Source organism: Sarcophilus harrisii, chromosome 2 (assembly GCF_902635505.1).
Source record: "Sarcophilus harrisii chromosome 2, mSarHar1.11, whole genome shotgun sequence".
Lineage (NCBI taxonomy): Eukaryota > Metazoa > Chordata > Mammalia > Dasyuromorphia > Dasyuridae > Sarcophilus > Sarcophilus harrisii.
The window spans coordinates 587,292,216-587,320,131 of record NC_045427.1 but is presented as its reverse complement, the minus strand read 5'-3'; the positions used below and the strand labels follow the sequence as shown (position 1 = coordinate 587,320,131).

At 36.8% G+C, this 27,916-nt stretch overlaps 1 protein-coding gene across 2 annotated transcripts in view; it reads left to right on the top strand.

The window, feature by feature from the left end:
* Window positions 1-27,916, top strand: part of MYOF (myoferlin) — a 155,842-nt gene that overhangs the window by 42,606 nt on the left and 85,320 nt on the right. For both annotated transcript variants that reach the window (XM_031956078.1, XM_031956077.1), the window contains exons 4-7: window positions 16,134-16,242; window positions 18,049-18,142; window positions 25,032-25,189; window positions 25,526-25,654. In XM_031956078.1, the coding sequence (XP_031811938.1) occupies window positions 16,134-16,242; window positions 18,049-18,142; window positions 25,032-25,189; window positions 25,526-25,654 (490 nt within the window). The remainder of the gene's footprint in view (window positions 1-16,133; window positions 16,243-18,048; window positions 18,143-25,031; window positions 25,190-25,525; window positions 25,655-27,916) is intronic.

Here is a 27,916-nt window from a genome sequence, read left to right as displayed (position 1 = left end):
AAGTCAAATCAAGTAACAAGCATTTATTAAGCCCCTCTATGTGCCAGGCACTATTCTGCATCCGCTGGGGATTCAAAGAAAGGCAAAAATAGACCCTACCCATCAGGAACTCACAATCGAATGGGGTATCAACAATTAGACAACTGTCTAAGAAGCAAGATGTGTACAAGATAAACTAGATAATTTCAAAGAGAAGACATTGCTGAGAGAGAAAACACGTATTTAAATAAGTATATCCAAAGTAATTTTTTCTGAGGTAAGCAATAACATGAGTGGTAAGTGAGGAGAGGAATCCAGGAAAGTTTCATATAGGAGGCCTCTACAATGAAATACAGTGGCATAATTGGGAAATTTTCTGGATTATTCAAATTCTGACTGGGAAAAATAGATATTTTGTTGAAATTATTTGTTATTCACTCTGAAAAAAAAACCTTTACTTCCTTATTAGATTGTTGAGAGAGGAGTATTCACTGGGGTAAGGTTTTCCTCACCTGTCATATCCCTGGAAGCAAAATATTCCTTTAGCATTGGAAGGCATGTCCCATATGTTATAGCTCAAGTTATTGGAAGATAATGGATTAAACTCTTAGCAAACAGTTGCTGTATTTGACATCTGCTGTGCCTGCAATTATAGTTAAACAGACTCAGTCTTGAGGGGATGGGTAGAGGTACTTGGTCACAATTGTGTATGTAAACATGTATGTATGTATGTATGTGTGTATAGTTACACACACGTAAAGTTGTTGTTCAGTTGTTTCAATCTTTATTGTGTTCAAATCTTTGTGACCCCTTTGGGGTTTTTTGGTGTAAAGATGCTGCAGTTTCCTTGTCCATCTCATTTTACAGATGAAGAAATTGAGGCAAATAGCATTAAGTGACTTGCCCACAGTGACAGTAAGTCAGTAAGTGTTTGAGACTGGATTTGAACTCGGGTCTATCTGACTTGAGGACCAGCACCCTACTGGAATTGTGCCAGTTAGTTGCCATAGATAGAAAAGGTTCCTGCCATAAGGAGCTGGTGACCTTCACCTCATTCCTTCTTTAGCTGTGGGATGAGAACAGGATTCTCTCCTAATCCTACATGCATCCCTCCTTTATTCCCGTGACAGTGATGACCCAGCCCAGAAAAGGGAGGAGTGTTAACTCTAAGCTGATTATTTGAGTTGAAATAGCTGAATGTCAGGATTTCTTTCTCCCAAGAGTTGTAGCGGTTCCCCCTACTGACAAGCAAATATGCAGGAATTTTGGAGGTCATCTCTTTTTTGGCTGAGAAATGGACATTTTTTTTCCACTCCTGTTTTAAGTAAGAAACATATTTAAGCACATGATATTTGAGGCAAAATGATGAAGAATAACAGTAATGACAGCTAATGGTGTTTGTATGGAGTTTTAAGACTTTAAAAAGTCCCATACTGATATTATTCCAATACATAACAGCAACGTTGCTGGGTACTTTCTAGGTGAAATTTATCATGGGTGTTCTTCTGCCCTCTATTTCCTGATACCTGCTCAGACTGGTTCTTTTTAGGCTTTGTCCTTTGTTCCAAGTCTATCTTTTCTTATTTTGACCCACCTTAGATTGCTATTCAGCTGATGAAAGGAATACAAGAAATTATTTAGTCCAAGCTCCTCATTTTATAGATGAGGAAAAAGAGAGGGAAAAACTAGTTTAATTCAACTCATGACAAATTAATGACATAGCCATCTTAGGAAACCAGGACTCTTGACATTTAATCTAATGTATTTAAAAGTAATGAAACTGGGGTGTGGGGGTGGGAAGCACCTGTTCTGGACAAATTGCTTAGCTGAGTTTTCAGGATCTGCTCTTTTCCAAAGCTGACTCTCTTCTCTACTGCTAGGGATCATACTCCTGAAAGCTGCTTGCAATCATGAGTCTGCTTTTTGGTATCTTTGTCTGGAATACATACCTCTGATCAGTTGTGCTTTGAACTTACTTGGACCAATGAATGAACCCTTGAACAGCTGACTGGGTATCTCTTTCTCCTTGGGAGGGAGATGAGTAGGGAAAGAGGGAGAAAAAGAAATCTCCTACAAAGTTCTCCTGAGCTAATACTACCTAAAAATTCCCAGAACTTAGTTATTAAAAGCTCCCTAAAGATGAGCAAATTTTGCCTACCAATGGAATTTATGCATTCTGTTATGTTCAAGGGACTTGTTCTCCTTTTATAAATGTATGGCTGCAATTTTAGCTCAATACCATGCTACTGTATTGAAATTTTCATTTTTTTGTTCAATTATTTTGATCATGTTTGACTTCTAGGAATTTTAAACATCTGGAATATAGTCTTAACTTAGAAACAATTGTAATCTTTAAAAGTCTTCTTTGCACAAAGAAAATACATTTCACAAAGCTCCATAGAAAGAGATATACTCAATTATGAGCTGGAAATAACCTTAAAAATCATCGAGACCAGTCATATAATTTTTAAAGATGGGGAAACTAAGACTAAGAGAGAATAAATAACTTTTTCAAGGTGATATGGAGTTATTAACAAGGCTAGACCAGCATTAAAAAACTTCATTATCTGTTTACCTTAAAGCATTTGGCTCTTCCTAGGTTATATCACATTGAGCTTGGAGATACTTATAGAGTGTCACAGATAGTGGGGAAACTCTGGAAGAGGTATAAGACCTGAAAGTTCTGAACCATTAGGAGCAGGGTTTGATAAAAGGTGATTTTCTTCCAATGGACAGGCGCCTTATCCTAAGGATAGAGTAGAAGGAGTCTTTTTTTTTTTTTTTTTTTTGGTGACCTAAAAAATGAAATGTTAACTTAATTATGTGTGACTCATAAAGAAGCTTTTCTGTTTGTTGAAAAGCAGTCTGTCTCCCAGAGTTTGTTTGCATTTCTTTCTCTTCCCTCTTAGCCACTTTCATCAATGTTTAGGGCAAAGTTAAAAACAGATCAGAAAATGGAGGATATTGCCTTGTCCACTAAGGTGAAGTTGAGGGGAGAGCTGAATATAATTCCAGATTTAGAATGAATTCCACCTCAATTCTGCCATGATCATGTTTAGTTTAAGGCTGAATTCTGTTTCCTGATGAAACGCTTCAAACTTGAAATCTTTGGTTTGTGGCCATCAAAAAGGTCTTAGGACACTCCTTTGAAAATAATAAAGATTCTATAAATATTTATTGATTTGATTTGTCCAAAAGAATCTATTCGAGCTGGGAAGGTCTGCTGCAGGGGGAAGCAGTGAAGAAAGTATTGTGGACATGAGAAAAGAAAATTTTGCCTAAACAGGCATAATTTTACATACCAATTCATAGACAAAGGTTTTAAAATTAGAGAAAAGAGCGTAACTGTTGTTTTGGATGAAATAAGTTTTTGTGGAGATTTCTTTTTGGCTTATTAATAGCTCTAGAAAGTTACATTCTAGATTTTAGAAAGTTTATATATATTTTTCATATCAAGTTTATGTATCATGTATATTTTTTATCAAATTATATCTAGTTTTCACAATCTTATTAATTTCTTCTCCATATAAAACTATGACCTGGCAGAATATGAACAAATTGCTTTTATTTCTATAAGTAGTCTTCCATATCTTTTTTTCTGTGAGCTGGGCTAATTTTATGGAAAGAAAGGCTCCCAGCAAGATGCCCAGTCAGAAAGTATTAAAGGCATATTTTCCTAATTGAATGACTTACCCTGCAACCAACATGTGATGAAAATCAAATGCAGATGTCTACTTTTGTTAGCCAAGCACAGCTTTAAAAAAATTCTGACTTATATTTGGTACCCAAGTATCAATAAAGCAGACATTCCACACCTGAATAAAAGCCATTCAGGGTTGTGTTAACCCTAAATGCCAACTACAAACAATAAATCTTTATTAAGAAGGCTAAGTGAATAGAACAGATAGACAATCCGCCTCCAGTTGTGCTATGGGGGCATAGAGTTGACTTTTTAAGGCTGCTCTATTTGAATGCAGGTCCTATAAAGTCAGAAAGACTTCAAAAATGAGCCTAAGCACAAGCTTACCTTGATGGAAAGAACCTTGTCATCAGAAGATTTTCCACTAAAAGATGAATTTTTTCCATCATAAGACCTGATGAAGATTATTTCATAAAGTATAGAAAAGAGGCCATGTTGCTCATGGGTAATGGGAAAATCCATACTATTTAAATCATGGATCCTTGAAGTTTTGATACACCTTGAATCAATTCAATAAACTCCCTAGTTGCATGTTCAGACGCAATTAGTTCAATATTAATGGTTCCATTGCGTCTTAGCAGAAGGTCTATAGTAGAATGTCCCAGGACTCTGCTTAGCTCTGTGCTTTTTACTATTCTTATCAGTTACTTGGAATAATGCATAAAAAATATGCTCATTTGATTCTCAGATGACATCAAGATGATAACATATTGGTCAACAAAGTCAGAATTCTAAAAGATTTCAAAACCTAGAGTATTGGGCTTAATATAATAAAATGAAAGTCAATAGGAATAAATGTAAAGTCTTAAGTTTGGATTAAAAAATCAACACTACAAGGACAAGAGGCATCTTGGGTAGCAGTCTATCTGAAAAATAAAAATCTGGATGTTTTAGTGGCCTGCAAGCTCAATATGAGCAGAAAGATATGGTGGCCAAAAAAAAAAACAAAAAACCTAGCATAATATTGAGGTACATTAAGAAAGGCATGGTATCTAGGAAAAAGGAGATGATAGAGCTATTGTAGCCTACTTTGCTTAGACTATATCTGTTCTGAGCATCACAGTTTTAGAAGTCTCCTATGGAGTAAAAAAACCTCAAGAACAAGATTGGTGAAGGACTTCAAGCCCATGCATATGAGAATTAGTTAAAGAAACTGGGGTCATTTAACCTGGAGAAGAGAAGACTTGGTAGAGCATGATAGTTCATGATAGTTCAAGTAACTGACAATATTGTATGGATTAAAGATTAGGTTTCTCTTTGGTTTTAGAAGGCATATCCTAGAGTACAGGGTGGAGATTATACCAGGTGGTATAGTAGATAGAGTGCTGGGCCTGGAGTCAGGAAGACTTGCCTTCCCAAGATCATGTCTAGCCTCAGACATTTACTAACTGTGTGATGCTGGGTATGTCACTTAACCCAGTTTGCCTCAGTTTCCTCATCATTAGAGAAAATGGCGAACTATTCCAGTATCTTTGCCAAGAAAATCCCAAATGAGATCACAAAGGGTTGGACACAATTGAAAACAATTCTTCTTTGGTTTTGGAAGGCAGAACCTAGAGTACAAAGTGATATAAGCTGGATCAGTTGGCAATTGAGATCTTTTCCAATTCCAAAATCTTTCAATTCTCTGAATGAGCACATCCCTTTGGGTGAACACATTACATTTATTAGGAGTACTCTGTTAAAATTCAGATTCCTGGGAGAGGTAATAAATTAATTTTGTTGTAACCATTAAAAGATTGTTGCAATTGTTGTGTTATTATTATTTAGGTTGAGGGTAGGAAAGAAGAAAAAAATGAAAAAAAGAAGTTACATGATAATTTTATTACATATTTTAAAAGAATAGCAAATTGTATGTAATTGATTAGCAGTTTCATATGCAATCATCTTTTTTATTATATTGTGTTATGAAAATGCTTGTTTTATTTCATAAATTAAAATTTCAATATATAAATTTTTTTTAAAAGATCATTGTAAAACAATTTATTAGCTGGTTTTTCAGTTAATAGGAGTTAATAAGAGAAGGAGGAGATGTAAAGGAGAATTCATGATTTTTGTCATTTGCGAGAAGATAAGATAGAAGGATAGATACAGAGGATTGTAGTGCATGAGATAAGGGTGGACCCAGGAAAGATGCCATAGTGGGATTCTTTGGGCAGCCGGAGAAGAGTCATGATAGCACAGGATATCTTGAGTTTCTTCACAATTTGGAATGGGGAACATGTGAAATCCTAAGAGTGAAAAACGGCATTGAAGATATTTTTCAAAGACTTCAAAGATCTACCTGTAGTTGGCCTACCTTATACTAGTCTATTTTTTATTGTTTGCTCTCTGCTCTTATACATTATATCTATTACAAAAGTTTCTCTTTTGTTCTTAAATATTTCTCACATGGAGCTTTGTGGTCTCTGTCTCTGTCTTTCCCATTTACTGCTGACTCTTGGCCATCCATATGTCCTTGTCTTTTTTCACTCTTGTATCTATTTTTGCTGCATCTAAAAATAGACCTCACCCCCCCCCCAAATCTCCTTATTCTCTCAGTCCTAGATAATGTATGGGTAGCATGGGAATAGGACTTCCTGCCAACTGGTACTTCTGAATTTCTGGATTTCTGCATGAAGACAGTAAATACAATTGATTGCCTATAAATGCCAGTTGTTAAAAATCACTTTTTATGGTGATTATGAAAAAATGATAATAGAAACTTTGAGAAGCAGGAAGTGTAAACTAAAGAAGAAGCATATGTATGGAGAAGTTTAGTTAGGAAATGCAAATATATAAGACAATTACTAACCAGTTTTTGTCCCTAGAGAGGAAAGAAGCAGGTTATCATAATTACATTTACAGGGTAAGAGATTTACTTGGTGGTAAGAGATTATTTCCTGAGAATAGAAGTTATTAAATATTGAGGTAAAGAACCAATAGTCAGAGGAAAAAATTTCACATTTATATGTTTTAATGTTTAAAAGTTTAAAAAATCTTTAAAATTGGGCAATCTAAATAGATCCAAGATATTCAAATGAAAGCCTACATGAAGGTGGGAAGATCAACAAGATAATGCTTTCCAAATTTTCTCTTCTTTTTTGAAAATGTATGATATCTTGTCAAAATGTAAAAGTCCATTCTTCATATGCAGCCATCTACCAATCTTGTCACTTGTATATTTGCATCTTTCCATCCAAATTTATTATAGCCATAATACCATAAATATATTCATATAAACATATAGCTACATTTATATGTATATATATATGTATAGTTATATGTGTATAATTATATCAGTCATTCTCTTTCACTTAACTATGGTTAACATCCTCATTAGTTTCCATCAATTTGACTAAAAATTGGCAAAAATGAGTGAGAAGCTCTTTGTAATGAACTGACATTCTCAATGTACTGTCTGTGGACTTCAGATTCCTTTTGGATATTACATAACATTCATTTGCATGATGCTATGCATTTTTAGAAGAACTTTCATGTCTATTATCACAGAATCTCAGTGTAGACAGCTTAAAGTATCTGGTTGGTCCAATGGATAGACTGTTAACTTGAAATTTGGTAGACCAGCATTCTAATTCTGTCCTAGGTAGTTACTAGCTATGTGACCATGGGCAAATCATCTAATCTTGCTCAACCTCAATTCCTTATCAGCAAAATAAAAGGATTGCACTCAAGTGACTTTAAGGCTTCTTCCAGCTCTAAATATTTTAGTCTGTGAGATTTAAGAAACTATTCAGTTCAATCAATATCTAAACAATGATTTTGACTACAACATGCTCAGTGAGTTGAGGGTGGAAATCACTATCTTGTGAAGTAGCCCATTTCACTTTTTAATATTGATAAATGTTCAGAAGTTTGCAGAGGAGGAGATGGATAGATAGTGTCATGGAAACAATGAAAATGAACTTGGACAGACCTTGGGAGATAGGAGAGGGCAGAAGGGCCTATTGTGGGGTCACAAAGACTTGGACATGACTGAATGATGGAACAAAAAGAACAAACAGTTGACTGCACCTTTTTCTCGTATCACTTCCACTCACTGCTTCTGTTTCCATCTTCTGAGGCTTAATAGAACAAACTTAATATATTTGAAGACAGCTATCAAATCCTTTTTATCCTGTTTCCCCATCCCTATGAGTTTTCTTTTCTTCAAGCAAAGCACCTACTGTTCCTTTAACTCATTCTCATCAAGAATTTCAAACCCCTTTATCATCCTGATTGCCTTCCTTTGAAGGCATTCCAACATATCAGTGTCCTCCCTAAAACATAGCAGCCAGAAATGAATCTAATATTCCAAGCTCATTAGAGCTTGAAACCCCTTATATCTGTGTTTAATTCAATCTTCTTTAAAAATTAAATTGGAATACTTTTCATTGTTTATGTATACTATGCCATGGAAGATGTCAAATAAAGGGTCCAACTGGAAGATGTTTAAGAGTGAGGTCCTCTTGATATTTATAGAATCATAAATTTAGATCTTTTGGGAACCTTGGAAGCCATTTAATCCAGTTCTTCATTTCATAAATGAGGAAACCAAGATCCAGCAGGGCAGTGACTTATCTAGGATCATAAAGATAATATGTGGTAGAACCTAGGCTTTGAACCTAAAACATCTTATTTTAAATTCAGTTCACTTTTCAATGGACCTCTTGTTTGTAGATTATTACATTGTACTGGTTGCATTAAGCCCAAGAATATTGTAAAAACTTGTAAGTATGATGTAAACCATTCAGAAGAGTTCAGTCACTAGGAAAAAACAAGTGGATGCATAATTCCTACCATCTAGACTATGATTTACTTGGTTTGTCAGTTTATATACACTGCAAAGCCACTGCAGATGAACTGTCCCAGAAGTCAGTAGGAAATAAAGTAGACTAGATTGCTTTTAAGAAATTATGAAGCTCTACACATCTATCAGATTGGATAAGATGACAGAAAAATATGATAAATGTTGGAGGGGATGTGGGAAAACTGGGACACTAATTTATTGTTGGTGGAAGTGTGAACTGATCCAATCATTATGGAAAGCTATATGGAACAATGTCCAAAGGGCTACCAAACTGTGCATACCCTTTGATCTAGCAGTGTCTTTACTGGGCCTGGATCATAAAAAAGAGAAAAAGATCCACATGTGCAAAAATGTTTGTGGTTTTTTTGTAGTGGAAAGTGCAAGAAACTGGAAACTGAGTGGATGCCCATCAGTTGGAGAATGACTGAATAAATTATAGTATATGAATGTTATGGAATATTATTCCAGCAAAATGATTTCTGAGAGGAAGTCTCTGGAGAGACTTATATGAACTGATGCTAAGTGAAGTTAGTAGAACCAAGAGAACATTGTACATGGCAGCAACATTATGCAATGATTAATTCTGATGAACCATGGCTCTTTTCAACAGCTAGGTGATTTAGGCCAATTTCACTGGACTTGTGATAGAGAGAGCCACCTGCATTCAGAGAAAGGACTGTGGAGATTGAGTGTGGATCACAGCATAGCATTTTTACCTTTTTGTTGTTGTTTGCTTGCTTTTTGTTTTTTCTCATTTTCCCCTCTTTGATATGATTTTTCTTGTGCAGCATGATAACTGTGGAAATATATATAGAAAAATCGCACATGTTTAACACATATTGAATTACTTGCTGTCTAAGGAAGGAGGTGAGGGGAAGGGAGGAAGGCAAATATTTGGAATAAAAGGTTTTGCAAAATTTAATGTTATAAACTATATATGCATGTATTTTGAAAATAAAAAGCTAAAAATAAGGAAAAAAAGAAATTTTGAAGCTTTTAATTACTCCCATCTTTTCTCTGACTACAATTTCATCTTTTTAACTCCAACATTTTTTTGAATGGCATTGTCTGTTCATGAACAATTGGTTTACAGTTTCTAAGAGAATTGCTAGTTGTCTAAAGGGCAATAGAGATATAAAAAAACTATAGCTAGCTGATGCATGGATAGAATGCCAGGCCTGGAGTCAGGAAGAACTGAGTTCAGATCTGACTGCATACACTTACTAGCTATGTGATTCTGAATACTCCATTGTATTTATCAAGAAAACTCCTCACTAGAATCATGAAGAGTCAGACTTGACTGAAACAACTGAAGAACCACAATATAGTAGGAATAATGAATTGTTAGTACAAGCATGGAAAAGATATCTTCAAAGGCATGTATGGCTGGAAAAGGAGATGGGGTGATCAAGCAGTGAGAGTAAAGGATACCCAATGGACAGCTTGCGGGCTCTCTTGGTGTCTACACAATATCAAGAAAGCTAAAGGAAAACTCCCAGAACATCAGGTGTCCTGGTCAAGTAACAAGGGGTTGGCACAGTGGATAGAGTACTGGCCTGAATCAGGAAGACCCAAGTTCAAATCTGCCCTCAGATACTTGTCTATCAATCAGCTATCTATCTAAGGACCCTCGAAGTTATGAAATCCCATGGTCCTAAATTCTTTCCTCACAACTCTGTGTAAAAGGTAACAAGTCATTGTTATTCCCATTCTACAGATGAGGAACCCAGAAGGGCTCGGTGCCTCATCTATAGTTATAGACAAATAAGTTTTGGAGTTTAGGCTCCTACCCAGGTCTATCTTTCCTGCTTGAAACTTTCCTTTTACTACACAAGCCCAGTGGTGTAGTGGAAAGAGTGATGAAGTTGGAGTCGGGAGGCCTGGGTTTATGTTTCTTGGCTCTTGACTAACTGGGTGACCATGAATAAGATGCTTAGTTTCTCCGGGACTCAATTCCTCCATCTCTAAAATGGGGTAATGATCAAATGAGGTCATATCTGTAATTTACAAAACTCCAAAGCCTAACAATAATGTCAGTTCCCTTTTCTAGAGTTATTAGGGAACCATCATTTCTTCTGGCTTTTTAAAAGAAAATAAAGGAATTATTCCTTCTGACTCATGGAATCTCTCATGGAGAATAATCTTTATTAAAAATGATGAAGAATTTCCTGTCAAAGGGAGGGACCTTAAAAGGAACGGAAGCTTCCATTTCTCTAATGCAGTTTATTTTCTCAGCTCTCCTTAGAATTTCAAAAGAAGCATAAAGCTTAGTACAAAAGCCTAATTGGTTAGCTCTTTTAATACTCTCTAGCTTCAATCTTATTTTGTCCCATTAGACAAAGGCATCCTCTAAATTTCTATATCCTGCAGCAAGGACTCAGTTATTCCATCCTACTGATGATTCTGTTGAAAAACATTGTCATTACCAAAGGAAAATCAAATTTGAATTTTTTGTTTCTGAAGGAAACAAAACATAGTGTGCCATATGATTTCTTCTCTCCAGCCTTTTAGTTCCTGATTATTTTTCTGGAAGGAATTTCCAGCAATTCATGTGAGCTGATCTCACTGTTATACAGAAGAACAACTTTATACGAGTCATCCTCCCCAATCATGAACTCTGCCAGCAAGTTACTCACTACTAGGATATGCTTCTATAAAATTTATGTTAAAGTTAATAGTGAACTTGTTTTTTTCTATTTCTTTTCTAGTCATACTTTGCTCTGTACCTCATTAAAAGAAAACCACTGGTAATGAAATTCTTAACCAATTCATTTAAAGTCATTTATAGCTAGAGGTACATTATGGATATGTACATAGTTTGAATAAGTATAATTATATATGATTATATATGTTCATATATACATATTTGTATATACATACAAACCATACAACTGTGTGTACATGCTTTCTAAGTGACCTTTTTGGATTGTTTTCTCTAATTAGAATGTAAGCTTTTTGGGAGTAGGGATCTTCTTGCTTGCATATATTTACATTCTTAGTCCTCAGAACAGTGTTTGGCACATAGTAATATTACTTAATAAAGGTTCTTTGTCTTCTGACTGTCTGTCTATACATCCATTTTCCATTCATCTGTCTGTCTGTCTTTGTGCATACAACACCAAGTTATTGCTATTTTTGACAGTCATTTTGACATCGAATTCCTAGACAAGAGATGCTTATACATGGTAATCAAACTGGTTTCTCAAGCTTCCAGGTTGAAAGCACAAATTTTGGATGCTGAGAGAGGGCCTGAGATCAAATTCCATCAGTCATTACCCATGTGATCTTGAGCAAATCTCTCAATTCTTCTAGAATTCAGCTTAATTATCTATAAAATGATGAAGCTGGATTAGTTAAATTCTAAGGTCCCTTTCAGCTCTAAATCTATGCTCCTATGTGATGAGATAAATTAGTGGTGAGATATTTAGGAAGACAATAGTTAACTCTCCTCTCCCCTTTATATTTTTTTTTCTGAAAACATTTGTAATTTATAACCTCACTGAGCATAGCTAGACAGCCTGATGTCTATAATCTCGTTTCCTGAGAAGAAAGCTAGATATCTTGTATTTAAGCTGGACCCTAGCTTAATTAGGCTGTCTTATTCTACTGTAAAACTATAACAATAACAATAAAAACAACAGCATTAAAGTCCAACCTCCAACATGTCGCCATATTTTAAAACACTAAAAAGACAAAGGAAAAAGTTTCTGATTTGAATGTGGCTTTTTTTTTTTTTAAAGGAAGTCAGTTTGTGGTCAGATTGAAATGTTCTTGTCCCATGTGTAGGAGGCCAAGTCATCATTTTCCAGACTCTCTGAGTATTTTGTAGCTAGGCAACGTTTTAGAAAATAGGCCAGGGAGGCCCTTAGTCTCAGCCATGGAGTACAGACTTCTCCAAAAGGAATGTTTTACTTCAGCATGCATTGGTTATAATCTTATTAAAAGTTATAGTTATATACCTACATTCTTCAACTTAAGCTGTCTCTAGAACTATTTTTAATGGGAAAGTTTCTAAAAGAAAGTAACCTCTTACACTGAGAATTAAATATGAATTGTTTTTACTCTTCACTTTGCAAAGGATTAATAATTTATGAAAGAAAATTGCTTAAAGCTTAGGAAATGGGGTGCAGTGCCTCCCAGCAAGGGACAGAGCCAAAAATTAACTTCATGTTTATTTTATTCTTTTCCCAGTCAACTCCCCTCTTATTAGAAGGAAAAGAGAGCAGATGTGGGCTGAGTCAGTAAGGAGAAAATGTGAAACTTTGTGTCAGTGATGAGAGCAGAAACCACTCAGCATAGGATTGGCTTGGCATTCTGCATGTGTATATGTACTTTTAAAACTGTTGCACTGTATTTATTACCAAACACAGACACATAGTAAGTAAATTTTTGTAAATTAAAAGTTCAAAGACTTCAGGAGAAAGAGAACAGGAAATCTCTGGCCTTGAAGCCTGAGATGCAGTTTCCTAAATAGGTAAATACTGTCTAGAGAGGCAGTGTGGGGGAGTAGATAGGAAAGCAGATTCATAGTCAAGAAGATGAGGGTTCAGATTCTACCTCATTTGCTTACTATTGGTGTGACTTTGGCTAAGTCATTAATCCTCTCTAAGACTCAGTTTCCTTTTCTGTAAAGTAAAGAGACAGAAAAAGATGCCATTTAATGTTCCTTCCAGATCTAGGTTTTCAGAAACCTAAGAATGAAGGTCTTGATCTAGAATTTCAGAGCCAAGAAGGACCTTAGAAATGATTTAATTTGCCCTGGAGGGATTTACAGTCTAAAAAAGGAAGAAATTTCTAAATTAGGAGGTGAAACAAAATAAAACAACATAAATACAAAAATGCAGATTCACAAATGCAAAATATTATGCAATGAGAATCATAGAATCAAGAATACTCCAGAATTATAGATCATAGAATTAAGCTGGATGGCATAGTGGAAAGAAGGTTTGTCTAGCAACTGGGAAACCTAGGCTTTAGAATTGACTTTACCACTAATTAGCTGTATGAGTTTGGGTGAGTTGTTATATCTTTATAGACCTTACTTTCTTCATCTTTAAAATAAAAAAGTTGGATGAAGTGATCTTAATTGAATGTGGAGATTGCAAAATTATGATTTGTTATCGATAAATGTTTGATTTGTATTCCTATTTTATATATTTATATACCCAGGGTCACATAAAAATTTCTTGGGCAAAAAGGGGCCATCAGTAGGAAAAGTTTAAGAAGTCCTGATGAAGAACATTACACTTGGAAGGGACCACAGAGATGAATCTCTTTGTTTATTTTATAGATAATGACTTACTTTTCCCTATCACTTTAAAATTTACTTTAAAAGTCCTCTCTGCATTGCATCCTGTAAGACTGTCAAAAGAGGCATTTGTATTGTCTCAGTGATGGAGCACGGGACCTGGAATCAGGATAGCCCTGAGTTCAAATTTGACCTGATACTTACTAGCTATGTGATCCTGAATAAGATACTTAACTTCTATTTGCCTTAATCTCTGGAGAAGAAAATGGCAAAATACTACAGTATTTTTGCCAAGAAAGTCCCATGATGGAATCACAAAGAGTTGGACATGACTCAATAACAACAAAAGGGCAGGAAAGTATTACCATTTCCATATTAGGAACAAGGAAACGGACTCAGATGTTAAATCATAGAATCCTAGATTTAGACCAGAATGGACCTCAAAGTCTAGAGGCTGACTACTTCATTTATCTTCTCATCTGATGAAGGAGGAAACCAGGCACAAAGAGTTTAAATGCTTATGAGAGTGAAGTAAGCAGAAGGAAGAAAACAATCTGGACCACAACCGTACAAAACAATGAAAAGTGAATGTTGAGAAATTAAAAAGAACAAGATGGTCCCCAAAGAGCTATGGGAAGACTCCTCCCAGGCCTTTGCAGAGAAGACTCCACAGGGGTGGAATATTGAATGTTTTCAGATTTTTTTGATATATTGATGGGTTTGTCTGATTTCTTTTTTTCTTTCACTTTATTATTTTTTTCTTTAAAAATATTGTTTCTTATATGGATGGTTCTCTGGAGGGAGGGAAGGGATACTTGGAGAAATTCTGGCGATATAAAAGCAAAAGATGGTAATAAAAGTTTATTAATTTAAAAAAAGAGGCTAAGTGACTGATCTAAGATTATTCAGTATTTGAAGTGAGATTTGACTTTAAAGGCTAGTGTCCTCTTGACTTCAAGGTCAGTGTCCCATTTTCTTACATAATCCTGTCTCTCTAAGAAATTAACCATCTTGCCCCAAGATCACACAGTCAGCCAGAGGCAGACTCTGTACCAGAACATAGTTCTCCTGATATTAATGCCTTCAATAAGTCTCAGTTTCCTTTCCTGTAAAATAAGGAGACAGAAAAAGATGTTTCATTTTTCATATTCCCTATCATACATATTATATGTGTAGTGTGCATATTTTCATAAATAACAGTTTTTTTCTTTCCCTATAGAACTCTTTCCCTATATTTCATTTTGGAGACAAAAAAAAAGTCACAAGAAAACAGTTCTTATCAGAGATTTGTTTTTAAAATCCAACTTCCAAGAGATGTCATGGACTCGGTCCACATTCAGCACAATTTCCAATAACTTTAGCAGTACTCAGAAGAATAACCCATAACATAGAAAGAATCTTGAATCTATTCAGTGACTGATGCTTCTTAGGGCAAGAAATAAAAAATTTTTAACATGTGTTTTTAAAACTTATTGAGTTCTAAATTCTCTCCCTTCCTTCCTCCTCATTGCTCCCTTCATTGAAAAGGCAAGCAATTCAATAGTAGTCATATTGTGAAAGAAAATATATATTCCTCCCCCCCAAAAAAAATGAGAAAAAAAATTTTAAGAGTGTGCTTCATTTAGATACCATCCATTTTTTTCTCTGGGGATGAATAGCATATTTCATCATAAAGCCTTCAGAGATGTCTTAGATCATTGATTGATGAGAATAGCTAAGCTGTTCATAGTTGACCATCTTACATTTATTACTTTGTACACAATACATTTCCCTTTGTATCAGTTCATGTAAGTCTTTTCAAGTTTTTTTTAGAGCTTCCTGCTCATCATTTCACAATAGTATTCATAATCACATACCACAATTTGTACAGCCATTTCCAAATTGATGGGCATCTTCCCAATTTCCAGTTGTTACCAGAAAGGGGCTGCTACAAATATTTTTGAACATATAAGTCCTTTTCTTAAGGCAGGAAAAGAGAGTAAAGGTATTTTAAAGATATTTTTAAAACAAAAGTTAGAGCAAAAAGGCTTCCTTTCTCTGGTCCCTCAAGTCTTTCTCCCATCTCTGCCCTCGTATGTTTGGTAATAACTTCTGAATCTTTCTAATGTATCAAGTATGGATTATTGTATGTCATAATTATTGGTGAATAGCTTATTCTCATAGAGCAGAAGTTCTTAAAACTAGGGACCATAGACTCCTAAGGGATTTGTGGATAGATTTCAGTGGGGTCCATGAACTTCACTGAAAAAAAGAAAATTACATCTTTGTTTTCTTTTTTCTTTTCTTTCTTTTTCTTTTTGGAGGCAATTGGGGTTAAGGGACTTTTTCAAGTCAGACAGCAAGTAAGTCTACAATTATGAATTTTAAAGCTCAATTATTCTGAAGAATGACCTGTTTTCTTTCTCTTTTCTCCTCAGATTGATTGGCACTGCAACAGTATCATTGAAGGCCTTGACAGGTGGAGAGAGTCGATCTCTTCCTTATAAAGGAGTAACTTTGGTAAATGAAAGGGGACAAGATACTGGGGTAAGTGATTGCCTCTTTACTAAAGTGTTCATCTCCAATGTTCATATTAAAGTTTTTATATAAGAAATATGCATGATAATGGTAATGTGTCTGTCTATTATATATAAAGCAAAAATATAGCTCCAGGATGAATGAATGAAAAAGCATTTATTAAGTGCTCCATGTGTTCAGAGCACCATGCCAACCGCTGAGAATACAGATAGAAAAGCAAGATAGTCCCTGTTCCAAAAGAGCTCACATTCTTATGGAGTGAGGTAACATATCCTGAAAGCATCAGCCACAAGTCAAATGGAAAGGTCCCCTGGTCCTTAGAGTACAGCAGCAAAATAGATGTTAAGATTTTAACGCCATTTCCATTAATTAAATCATTTAAGTTTCTTGAACTTTGATAGTGCTCATGATTTTGGAGGCAAAAAAATTATTTTCTAGGTCTTCAGTCACTGTGACTGTTAAGGGCTGCAGGACCTGCAGAAGCAGTTGCCCAGCTGCATCACCAAGGAGGGTTACTTTTCCAGATATTGACTGTAAGGGCTGGAGTGAGAGCAGAAGTAGTCCTGGTGCTGCATGCTGCCATTTTGGGCTGCTTGGACTCAGCTGTCTATCAGACTGTTCTGAGGAAGACAGGCTTGCTCTTCACACCCAATTTCTTCCCTCAGTGATTATTGTCAAGCCTAGGTTGGAAGCAGAGCCAGTGGTCTATAAGGCATCAGTTTTCTCAAGGCCTTTGGGTTCAAGGACTGGTGGTAACTCCATTGAAGTGGGTCAGTCAATCAGTAAACATTAGTCAGATGTCTGTTTTATGGCAGACTCTCTGCTAAATGCTGGGGATACCAAAAGAGGCCAAAGGCAATTTCTATCCTCAAGGAGTTTATAGTCTAATGGGAAAGGTGGGCAAGATGGAGCAAGATTGGCAAGAGCCCTAAGCAAAATCAGTTGGTTTCAGAATATATCATCAAAACAATCAATTAACTAGTTTACAAATTCCATGAGTCTGAATTATGATTCTGTATAATGAGAAGAACCTATATGTGGCTGTATCTGTGTATGCATGTTCACATGGATATTTGTTTATCTTTGCAGGAATATACTTATGCTTGCTTATTTCATAACAATTCCCAACATTCTATAGCAAGTTGTTTTACTTTTGGATACATATGATAACCCTTTTTTATGGTATTTGTAACTCAGCCTAGTTTGATTTCATAATGTGTCTCTCATTGGATAAGTAGATTACAGTAATACATTGTTAGAATAGAAATTTCATTTAGAAACACTGTGTATTGTGTAGGATCACCTAATATTCAAAAAATGCACATGAAACTCTGTCCTTCTGTCATAGTTGGCTCTGCATCAGCCCCATCGTTGACTTTTCAGCATATGTACCATTAAGTCCTGCTAAAAGAGAAATCCCATCTGGGCTGTCCAGGCTACACTCATTACAAGTTCATTCATGCTTGCCTGTTCCGACTATTTCTAGTTTATAGGACAATGTTCCCATTCATTCATCTCCTAATGACTCCTTAACTATGTGAACATTGGACTTTCATACTTTTGGTGCTTCTGCCTTCCTTGCCCTTTAGGGTTCATGACCTTGGGACCTTTTTTTTTCAATTGGGAAGACGGCCCATCATATATAAGATATGTCCTCCCTTCCCTGGCTATCTTCTCTTTCTTGAAAAGTGCTACTCCTGCCATGTAGAACCCACAGCCTCTCTGTAGATGTCAGTAGGGAGATGCATTTGTTCAAAAGTTCTGACGTGCTTACTGATGCACTGACTCTGTCTGCCATTATTTATTCCTACTCAGGCCACAATTGATCTAGTGGTTGGCTATGATCCACCCGCAGCAATGACTACAAATCCAAATGACCCAGGTGGGACCAATGTAGAAGGTACTGGAGGTAAGCTGAATTTTAATCTGCTGGTATTGAAAATGTAAAATGAGGGTAATTCCTTAGAGTTAACTGACATGTCATGGTTTCTATTACTCTCTCCTATTTATTTCATTTGATTCTCACAGCCACCTACATATGTCAAGGCAGGTGTTATTCCCATTTAATAGACATAATAGGAAACTGGTTTAGGAAGATTAAGGTCAAGATTATTTAACTTAGTAGGTCATGTATATCTGATCAGAACCCAGACCTTCTGACTCCTGAGCCTTCTTTCCCATGTTGCTCCTCTTTATTATCTTTCACCATTTGCCATCTTCCTCATAAATGTTAATCTTGGCTTCCCAACTGGACTTAAGTTAAGAGCAGAAAGCCTGTATTTTGCTTACACACACACACACACACACACATACACACACACACATACACACACATATGTACATATACATATATATATACATTTATTTATTTATTCATTCATTTATTTGTTTGTTTATATCTCATACAATGCCTAGTAAATACAATATTGACCTTAATACAGAGATGTTTGCCTGTAGGTGAATACACTTTTCTCTTCTCCTTGACAGTCTTTTTTAACATTATGCCTAGCTTAAGCTGAAAAGTCTGGGGAGGAGGGGAATCTAGTAGGTGGGAGTGTAGTGTTACCTGATCCGTGACCTTGAAGCATCCTTGGGACTGCTCAGGATATTGTGTCTGGGCTTCCTCTCCCCCAGTAAGTAGCTACATATGCACATCTGGACTTTGAAAGCTGATTTCAGGGCACATTTTGTGAAGCTTGCCCCAAGTGCCCTAATTGCTATATATGGGCCCCCCAGCCCACCACTATTGAGCCATCTTTTCTTTAAATATGTATCACCTCTGGAGGAACACACCTCATTCCAGAAGGAGGGATGGGGCTATGCTGAGTCATCCAGACCCCTCCCCATTTCCTTTGGATCAAGGGCTCTTGGGAAGCTCTGGGTGAAGTGAACTCTCTGCGGATCAAGCCCACGCCCATTCTCCCTGGCACTGAGCTCTGCCCGCAGAGCTAGCTGGCTCGGGCCTGTTGGGGCAGGGGCCCTTCTCTCAGAAGGGCGTGGTTTGCAGAGCCTGGGGAGCTGGCCTGGATGCAGGTATTTTGTACAGTGAGGCCCCAGAAGGAAATCTATGAAAATGTCAGGAACATGGAGGACTGGGGTAGGGGAGGGGAGAGGATTCCCAGCTGAGATCAGGGTGTCCCTCCCTGATGGGGAGATGGCCAAGTCTTCTCACTTCAGATCCAAACTCATTCTCCAGGGATGTATTTGTTCAGTGCCAAACAGTTTTCTGTCACTTTATGGGCAAATTTCCTGCTAAAAATGTGTCTTTGCTTTTCATGTTCGGAAGCAGCAGAAATAGCTGGGCTTGTTCTTCCCCTGAGTGCTCCTCTGTGCTGATATCTGAGCGGAATGGTTGGACAATAGTGCTGTGCACAAGCAGGCCAGCCTGAAGCCTTCATTACCTGCCTCCCTCCAGCAAGACAAATATTTATTGTTGTACATTTAGCACTGCTAAATTCCCATCTTTTTTCCTCCCTTCATCCTAAGCTCCTCCAAGAAAGTAGGAGTAGAGATGGAGCTTTTTTTCTGCCTGTTCACCCTTTCCTGAATCTGAGGTTTACTGCATTGGCAAAGTTCATGATGAAGGATCCTCTGCTTCTGAGACATAAGCCACTTCCTCTTAGGACCCTCGCTGCCCAAAGGAGCAGGACAGGGTGCGGGTTATCTGGAAGCTACCAGACTCCATCTTTTGGAGATTCTCTGCTTCCTCTAGTTTAGCTCACAGAAAAATCTTGGTTCAAAACCTGGTTCTTACTTACTACGGGCTCCTTATCTGTAAAATGAGAGTGCTAAGTGATATTTCTATTGTTTTTTTCTGTCACTGCCATCCTAGAAACCCAAAAGTCTGTTTCTTGATATATGAAATGAGGAAGTTGGACTAGATTAGGTTCTTAAACTATATTCTGTGAATTACACATACGTATACACACACACACACACAAACACACACAATTTCAACACAGTACTTTGTAATCCCATGCATTTATTTTTTGCTTATAAAAGCATGATTTTGACAAGGAATTCATAGGCTTCAACAGATTGCCAAGGTGGTCTTAGACACAAAAAAAGGTTAAGAATCCCTCACCCAGATCATCTCTCTGTCTGTCTCCTTGATTCATTCTCTCTTTCTCTTTGTATCTGTCTGTCTGTCTGTCTCTTTCTTGCTCTATGGGTATGTGTGTATGTCTCTCTGTCTCTCTGTATCTCTGTCTGTGTCTTTGTCTCCCCCTCACCCCCCATCTCATCTCTTTTATTTCAGAATCTATAATACTCTGAGCCAGATTATCTTAAACAGAACAAAGGGATCCTATTGCTTTTTCCACTCATTGGATATAGTCACTGACTTCCTGTTCAAACTTGGGGAGGAGAGGAGAGATTCCCCATTGTCAGCTTTTATATTCTTTTTTCATTTTATTTTAAGATCTGCTTCCATCAATAGCTCAAAGGGAATAGGACCAGATGACTGTCAGGGAATGAGATCAGAGTCTTCTATAATTTTTAAACTCTGAAGAGCTCAAAAAATTTGAGAACTACTAGTTGAAAGGGTATAGATGATTTGCCCTATCTCTGTAGTTGAGAGTTCTCATAGGGTAAATAAATCTCACAGGATTTGGAACTTCAGGGGCTCTTAAGGTCATAATGTAACCCAAGGATTCTTTTTTAAAAACATATTTCCATATTACTCATGTTGTGAAAGAAGAAATAGACCAAAGGGGAGGGACATATGCAAAAAGTTGTAGACTTCAGTCTACATTCATTAGTTCTTGCTCTAGATGAGAAGAACATTTTTCATAATGAGTCCTTTGGAATTCTTTTAATCCAGAGATTCTTAATCTTTTTGTGTCATAGCTTTGACAATGTGGTGAAGCCCATGTCAAATGGCATATTTAAATGCCCTTCTCAGAATGGCATATTTGAATATAGTAATTTAAAATATTAAAATTATAAGGAAACTGATTATATTGAAATATAATTATCAAAGAATTTTATTTAATAGTTCAATAATTCCATTGAAGAAGCTCTAATCTTGTTCAAATCTCTCATTTTCCAGAAGTGGGATCTGAGACCCAGAGAGGGGAGGGGGGCAATCTCAAACTTGCACGGCAGCTAGCTCAAGATTCACACCCAAGTCCGTTGGTACCAGATCTAGTGCTTCTTCCACTATTTCATGAGTCAGGATTATTAAGCTTTACCAAGGAATGAGGAAAAAAAGATAAAAATAAAACAAAACTAAGTACAAAGTTCCAGATAGTCAAATTTTCAAAGACAGAGTTCTTTACCTTAATCCCATCTGTGGACATTAGAAAAGCCTGGCCAAACATTTTCCTCTTCATTGCTCCCTGAAATTCCCAGTCTTCTCTCAAATCATTAATCATTGGGACAACCTAGGAGCCACTTAAGGATGACTCTCTGTGGGCACTGCCCCAAAATATTAAACCTATAGATAAGTACATTTACAAATCAGCCATTTCCCAAGATACTTTGTCCTTGTTTACACTTGGAGAAATTAAGAAAAATTGAAAAGAAAAAAAAAAGACCCAAAAGGGAAATCAATCTTTTCTTGGGGTTATCATATAATAGAGAGGAACATGGAATAGGTGGAGCGAGGAGAAGAGGCCCTAGAAAGGGAAACCATGTCCCACATAGGACAGAGATGGGGAAGGGGCAGTTAACATCTTACTGATTCTCTTTCTGTCTCTCTGTTTCTCTGTCTGTCTCTCTGTCTCTGTCTCTGTCTGGCTTTCTATATATATTTCTTTGTCTCTGTCTGTCTCTCTCCCTCTCTACTTTTCTCATAGAACCCAGGGCATGCTAGCATTTTTTTGTAAGTAGTTCTTGTAAAACCCTCTAGGGCCTTCCCAGGAAGAAGCTGTTTTCTGGAGATCAAAAGGTTTTTGCCTTCCCAAGCTTTGGCTATGACACATGCTAGAAGGATTTGCAAGAGGAAGGAGGGAAACAGAATGTTTGGCCTGGTACTTGCAATAAAATTGCAAATGTTTCTGCCGTTAAGATATCTTAGAGATACAGAGGAATGGACAATAATGGATAGAGTATTGATTATGGATTCAGGAAAACCCAGATTTCAATCTAACTTCAGATATTTACAGGGTGATCCTGGGCCATTCATATCCTCTCTGTACCTCAGTTTCTTTATCTGTAAAATGATGAGATTGGGTTCAATGGCCTCCAAGATCCTAAGTCTCTAATCCTCTGATATTTTGATCTTGCCTCTTGTGCTTTCTTCCAGGCTCTGGGATTTCATAGATGTGAATACTCTTTTAATCATATAGATCAAAAATCCCTTTAAGGCGTATCCCATAGTCTTCCTGACTTGCTGAGGCTATCCAAGCAGTGACTAGTATGTGATCAGAGTATAGGACTTAGAATCAGGAAGGTTAGGTTTAAATTCTTCCATGGGCTAGTTAATCTCCTCAAGTCTCAGTTTTCATTTCTGTAATATGGAGATAATAATAATTCTTGTTGATACCTACTGGACAGAGGATTTGCCTCAAAATGAGAGAGACTGAAGAAAGAACTTTTTTCTGCTGGTCCTCTCTCTCTATCCTGGTGCTTGTAGTCAGTCTTCCTAGCTTAGTAGGAAGTTGTGTTTAGCTGCAATCAGCACAGAAACTGGGTCATCTCCAAACTATGACATGACATCAGAGGAAGATCGTAGCATGTGGATGGATGGAGTAGTGTGGAGGGCGAGTTCAGAAGCCACCTATAATTAAGAGCTATCAAAGTTGTCAACCCTATTTTTAAATAGATGCTGGTAGTTGTTTCATAGCCAAAATCACAGAGCTGAAAGACACCTTTGGACACCATTTAGTCCAACCCATTCTTTATTCCAAGTAAGGTAACTGGAATATAGGGAGGTGAGGTGATTGGCCTTTGGGCAGTGGAAAAGGTAGGAGCAAGGTCTTTGAGCTAAGTCAATGTCTATGTACTTTAGTAAAGGTTCGAAATATTTTTCATTAGATTTTAGCTGCTGCCCATCTCAGCCTCCTTAGTGCTTCAAGTCCCCTCCAAACACATAAAAGGAATTTATATATAAAGGAGTTGTGTGTTGTGGGTGTGAGTATGTTGAATGAAGGTGAAATCTGGCTCATCAAATTTCTTGTTATCCAAGAATTAATGACCTAGTTAGTGAAGATAGTGATGTATTGGAAAGAGCAGTGAACTTAAAGTCAAGGAACCTACATCTGCATTTTGGCTCTGCTACTTTTACAAGCTGTAAAACATTAGATAAGTTGATAAATGTCCTGAAACCTCAGTTTCATCCTTTGCAAAATATGAATAATGATATATGTGTAATTTAGCTCAAGTTGTGCAGGTGATGGGAAATGTCAAATGAGATAATGTCTAAATACTAGTTTTCCATCTTAAAGTCCTATGTAAATAAATGACTGTAACTGATGGGTGTGTGCGAGGCATCATAACATAGTAGAGAGACAAAGGCTATGTTCTTGTGCTTCATTGCATCTGGGCATAATAAGTGAATCAAACTGAGAACTATAGAAAACTGTTTCTGTCACAGAACTCTGTGCCCTGGGGAGGGGATGGTTCCAGCTCTCAAGATATTAGATAATTCAAGAATTTGTGTATTTGTGTCATGGGAAACTGCTCACACCTTAGTAATGTTTATATTATAATCCCCTTTCCCCTGCCTTCCCACTTATGATTTGTATATGAAATCTCTATTTTTCCTGCAACAGGTGGAGATCTCCTGCCCAGGAGAACTTCTAGTTTGCAAACTGTATTTCTTACTCTGAAAGTGATTAATTAAATAGCTACTTGATCTCTAAAACCAGTCTCCAAACCTGCTTTGTGCAGCTCCAGCCATTCACAGTTCAATACAGTAAAATTCCGTTAACAGTAACTGAGACACTGTGTAGCCAGTAAATAGAAATTGGTATCATATTCTCTACCTCTGATAATATGCTGGATGACAGAATCAGAGGACCTGAAAAAGATCTTCTCAGGCTGGAGCACTATTTGATATAATTTCATCTAATCAGATGAAATTCAATAGTAACAAACTTAAAATCATCTTGCACAGGATGTGAAAAAAAATCAACTTTGTAAGTACAAGTTTGAAGAAGTGCAGTTAAACAGTAGTTGTTTTGAAAGAGGTCTGGGGTTTTCAGAGTTTTTCAAGTTTACTCTGAGTCAGTAGTGACATATGGTGGCCAAAAAAGCACTGTGGTAGGCATAGCATTCAGGTTGGAGAAGTCGAGATTCAGAGAGTAGTGAGAAGGTTTGTGCCTCAACAGAGGCACTCTCTGTCCACTTCCTTACCATTCTACACAGAAAGTGCTGAAGAGGTCAATGGGAAACAAGTGGAAGGATAACTGGCAACAGAGAAATTCTAATTGGATCCCCACTTAGAAATCAGCTTCAATTGTCATTGTCCTTGGTCTCCAAAAGGTCCCCAGAAAACTCAGGATTAGTCCCATGATGGAAGTCCTCTAACTGAAGGCAGATCCCACTTGCCTGCAGATTGCACTGTGCTCATCTTCTCTGCTGGCTTCCTGCCACTTCCTTGAGAACATTAAGACATTCGATAAAATAGTTATTAGTGTCAGTTTCCCAAAGTCATGTCCTAGGTTAGTCCTGGAAGCTTTCATCTAACTGCATTCCTCATTTAGGAACACAGGAAAAAAATGGAGGCTGGACACAGCCATTTGTATCGGGTTTGGGCTCTTATGATCAGGCCCTTCGAAAGGAGGAGCCTTTTTACCTATTATTACAGACCAGAACATTTCTGCTCTTAACCATGTAGCTTTTTCCCATAACAGAAGAACAGGAAGATGATACAGGAGATGATGATGCTACATTCAAAGTCATTGCCCCAAAGACTCCAGCTGCAAATATTTCTGAAGCTCAGCTGGCCCGGAGGATTACAAAAGGAAAGAACACCCGGAGAATACTTTCCAATAAGCCACAAGACTTCCAGGTAATGGACAACTGAAGGTCTATGCTTTTTGTGTCCTTGGAAATTGAGCATATGTCATGTTGTATAATGAGCATGTTCTTACAAACAGAAAATGGAGTCTTAAAAAAATTTAAATGAAAAAACTTTTTCACTATATAAACTGATGTAATTGACATTATCTTCCTTCCTTCCTCCCTTCCTTCTTCTCTGTCCTTCCCTCTTTTTTTCTCCCTCCCTTCCTCCTCCCTCCCTGTTTCCCTTCCTTCTTTCTTTCCTGTCTCCCTTCCTTCCTTCCTTCCTTCCCTACTTTCTTCTTTCCTTCCTTCCTTCCTTATTTCCTCCTTCTTCTTCTTCTAGATTCGTGTTAGAGTGATTGAAGGACGTCAATTAAGTGGAAATAATATCAAGCCAGTGGTCAAAGTCCATGTCTGTGGTCAGACACATCGAACAAGAATCAAAAGAGGAAACAATCCATATTTTGATGAAGTAAGCACTAAGAGATAAATGTTCATTCTCATTTATATATATATATATATTAAAAGATACATTGTGATGAAAAGGGTAGAAAGCTGGTCTGGGAATCTGGAAAATTTGGGTTCAAATAATGCTTATGAAAGCTGCTCTGGGGACTGGGAACCAGAACATTGAATTTCACAGTGCCCCAGGTAACCTTCCAATACTGTGGAGTTGATGCTTTCACTTCCAAGATGTTTTAGGAACATATAAATTCAACTGCATTTTATGTAACAGTATAATATTCCAATGTCATAGTCATATGCTAAATGTAAATGGGTCAAGAATCCATTGTACCATATGGCACTAATTGGGAAACAGACAAAAAAGGCAGAAAGTCAAAAGAGAAAAAAGGGGATTAAGGTGAACAGGTATCATCTAATTTTGATGGAAGAGGCAATACTTCAACTTGTGAGTGAAAAATGGAGAAAACATAGTTAAGCAAGGGTTGAAGGGAAGAGGAGGGCTTTCTAGAAAGCTGGAATAGCATAAGTGAAGGGTTATATTGGGCAGGAGGGGAGGGGGATTTTCCTTATTTGGGTGAGACATATGCCTTCTTAACCAAGTAAAGGTTTGTGTTGAAGAATGATGGGGAAAAGCTTTAGACAAATAAATTGTGGCCAGATTATAGAAGGTCTTAAAAATAACACATATCAAAAGATTTATAATCCAAGCTTGATTAAAAGAGACTGACCACTAAATTCTTAAGACTTTAACAAGATTTCAAGAAGAATTTTCACATTCCTTAAAGGACCTGACTCACTGAAAAATTTGGAACCTAGAACAGATTAAGTCAAAATGAGAATTTTAGAAGTGAGCTTGATTCACATATTCTTAATCATGAAAAATATTTTATTTATTTTACCCTAGGTTACTAATTGTTAGTATTGAAATAATGAAAAAAATTAAAGGAGCAATTAAATTTTTAGAGTTTAATTTTGGGCTACATAAATGTTTGCAAAGCATTTTACAAATATTATCTCATTTGATCCTCACAACAATTCTGTGGGATAGATGCTATTACTATTTTCATTTTAAAATTGAAAAAATGAGGCAGAAAGAGGTTAAATGGCTTGCTCACTTCACATGACTATTATTATTGGAGGCTAGATCTGAACTCAGGTTTTCCTGACTTCAGCTCTAGTATTATGTCCGCTGTGCCACTTTGGAAAGCTAATAAACACTAAATAATTAATGAGTCAGTATTGAAAGAAACAACTCCACAGGCTTGTATGGTAGAAAAAGTGAACATTTCTTTTAAATTCATCCAGCCAATGACAGGAATTGGTTTTAGGGACTTTTTTATCTTTAGAACAAACAGACATAAAATATGGATTTAAACAGATGAAATGGAGAAAGAAATTGATAATGTTTTCCAGATAACATAAATCTCAGGCATAGAATTTGCCTAAAATATCCAGTTGTTTAGTGGTTGAATTAAGCAGCTACTACCCATGATGCAGGGTAGGGATAGAGTGCCAGGCCCTGAGTCAGGAAGACTCATCTTCCTCAGTTCAAATCTGGTCTCAGACATTTGCCATCTGTGTGACCCTGGCCAAGTCACTTCACTCTGCTTGCTCAGTTTCATCTGCAAAATGAGCTGGAGAAGGAAATGGCACCACTGCCGTATCTTTGCTCAGAAAGCCCCAAATGGGATGGTGAGGAGTTGAACAATAACAAAACCTTAAACTCTGTTTTTCTTGTGGGGCAGAGTAGATGGAATGCCAGATTTGAAGTCAGGAAGTTTCATATCCTTCCTCTGATTTACAGAGTACCTTTATATGGTCCTTTAGGGTTTGCAATTGAGGGAGGGTGATGAAGTGGACAAAAACCTGGCCTTAAAAAAACAAAGAAAGTCTTGGGATTTAGAGGCATGTGGGTTTGAGTCTTGCCTCTGAAAGATCTTTGCTGTATGAACATGGGCAAATCTCTTAAGCTATCTAAAGCTCAATTTATTTTTTATCTATAAAATGGTGATAATATTCTCTGTAATTTCTGTCTCACTGAGTTGTGAAATTCAAATAAGATGATATATGTGAAGTACTTTGCAAGCCTTAAAGTCCTACATGAGTGTCAACAATTATTATGTCATTTCACTATTAGTGTTTAGGATAGAAAATGGACAGAGACTGGGGCTGTGATTTCATTGGTAGAGGGAGCTTCTAGATAGACACCTTCTCTGCAGCTTATAATCTTGAAGAGCTGAATGTCTATCTGGCCCAAATGAACAACTTA